The 1995-nt window shown below is 44.5% G+C and overlaps 1 protein-coding gene across 1 annotated transcript in view; it reads left to right on the top strand.

The window, feature by feature from the left end:
* The window catches only part of LOC311138114 (globoside alpha-1,3-N-acetylgalactosaminyltransferase 1-like), a 1960-nt gene extending 1464 nt beyond the window's left edge, over positions 1 to 496 (top strand). The window contains exon 3 of the mRNA XM_084172779.1: positions 1 to 496. This exon is cut by the window's left edge and continues 606 nt beyond it. Within this exon, the coding sequence (XP_084028905.1) occupies positions 1 to 311 (311 nt within the window). The 3' untranslated portion in view covers positions 312 to 496.
* The last annotated feature ends 1499 nt before the right edge of the window (positions 497 to 1995 follow it).

Below are 1995 nucleotides of genomic sequence, written 5' to 3'. Positions count from 1 at the left end.
ACACCTTCCCGTACGAGCGCGAGCCCGCCTCGCTGGCCCACGTGGAGGAGGCCGAGGGCGACTACTACTACACGTCGGAGCTGTACGGGGGTCTGTGCGCTGAGGTGTACGCCATGGCCCGGGCCTGCTCCCAGCTCATCCTCCAGGACCAGGAGAAGGGGCTGAGGGCTCGGGGACTGGAGGAGAGCTACCTGAACCGCTACCTGATCAACCGCAGGCCCACATGTGTCCTCTCGCCCGAGTACAGCTGGTGGGACTCAGCCCTGGCCGCCGACGTGCCCACACAGAGGGTGGTGTCCCTGGGGAGGTAGTGTGCCGCCCTGGAGCCACAAAAGAGACAGGAGCAGGACTGCTGAGAGGAGAGAGTTATTTCTTTGCTTTGTCATAGAATTATAACGACCATAAAATTTAGGCAAATTCAAAAAGCTATTTTTGCAGACCCATTGGAGTGAATACTGTGTGTGTGTGTTTGTGTGTGTGTGTGTGTGTGTGTGTGTATGTGTGTGTGTGTGTGTGTGTGTGTGTGTGTGCGTGTGTGTGTGTGTGCGTAGCCTATCTCTTCTACACCAGACAAAAAATGCATTAACCTGTCTCTTTAGAAACAGGCCTATACCATTAATGTCAGCTTGGAGATACGACTCCAAAGGCTTTTGTAGTTTCCTGCAATAAGTGCCCACTTTCACTGCACTGGCCAATCATTAACTGGTGGAGCTGCCGTTTCAAGGTCTTTAAATACACAGCAGTGGGATGCTGCTTCCCCACGTGCCATGTTGGCCTTTGTGTTCACGGCTGTGTGTGTGCAGAACTAGAGGACGCTAGGCAAAGTGTTCCCATTCCCAATGTAATGAGTATTCTCTTTCTTATACTGCTTCCAAAAATATTTGTTCCCCAACCGGTCGTTTACAGCACATTCGGTGCTGGGTGAAATAGAATATGCACACGGCATATCAATATAATGACAGGTGCTTGGGAAGAAACATGAGAATACTGAAAATTACACAAAAAGAACAGTTATAACTCACCAACTTTTTAAACACACAAATGTTTCAATATCTTTCTCAGGTGAAGAGAAGCTTAAAGATATCCATCTCATGCGACACTCATTGTTAGTTTTATGGATTTAATCAAATGTAACTTTTTAGGTTCTCTAACATGTTCTGGCATTACTCTCTCTTTGTCTCTCTCTCTCTCTCTCTCCTCCCATTCTTGCGTGCTACTACTCTTCAATGGGAAGGCTAACACAGGCAGATGGCTTTTTCCCACTGCCAAAAGTGGCTGTCTCCAGGGCCAAATCGCCACGTGTAGTCGTTCTCAATCTTTACTGTCTCACAGTCCCAGTGATCTCTTAACAGTCTTGGTCACGCTTCCATAGTCACACTTCCTTTTGATAGAACACATCTGTAGAGGTTCAAACTATCCAAAATATCCATGTCATTTGCATAGCTGTTGGCTTAAAGTGCAACTTCGCCACTTTTCAACCTCATATTCACTATCTCCAGCACCAAACCAGTGTCTACATATGTGAAAACAACGCATTTCTACATTTTGTAGAAAAAAAATATAACATTAAAAAGTTCTACCCGATGACATCATCATAAGTTAAAACATTTTAAAAAGAGTGATTTTCAAACACTATGAGATTGGGATGTGGGTAGCAAGAAAATACCCTCTCTCTGGCTAGAAACTCGTTCCAGGTTTGAAAAATCACTGTTTTTCTTACTTTTAATCCTACCCTGTGAAGTCATAGAGAAGCATTTTTTAGGACCTTTCTTCTTATATTCTTAACCACAGATCATAGAAACGTACCGTTTTCACATGTATGTGGACACTGCTTTGGTGCTGGAGATAATGAATATGAGGTTGAAATGTGGCGCAGTTGCCCTTTAATTGTAACAAATATGCATCCTCATCTTTAGTTCAAGTCAACAGAAAAGCAAGCTGAAACTTCAAACGAACCACTACGGTTCATCTTTTATACACCGATTAACTTTAAAC

This window comes from Coregonus lavaretus (genome assembly GCF_964263955.1).
Source record: "Coregonus lavaretus genome assembly, chromosome: 12".
Taxonomy (NCBI): domain Eukaryota; kingdom Metazoa; phylum Chordata; class Actinopteri; order Salmoniformes; family Salmonidae; genus Coregonus; species Coregonus lavaretus.
This window is presented reverse-complemented; position numbering and strand designations above follow the sequence as displayed.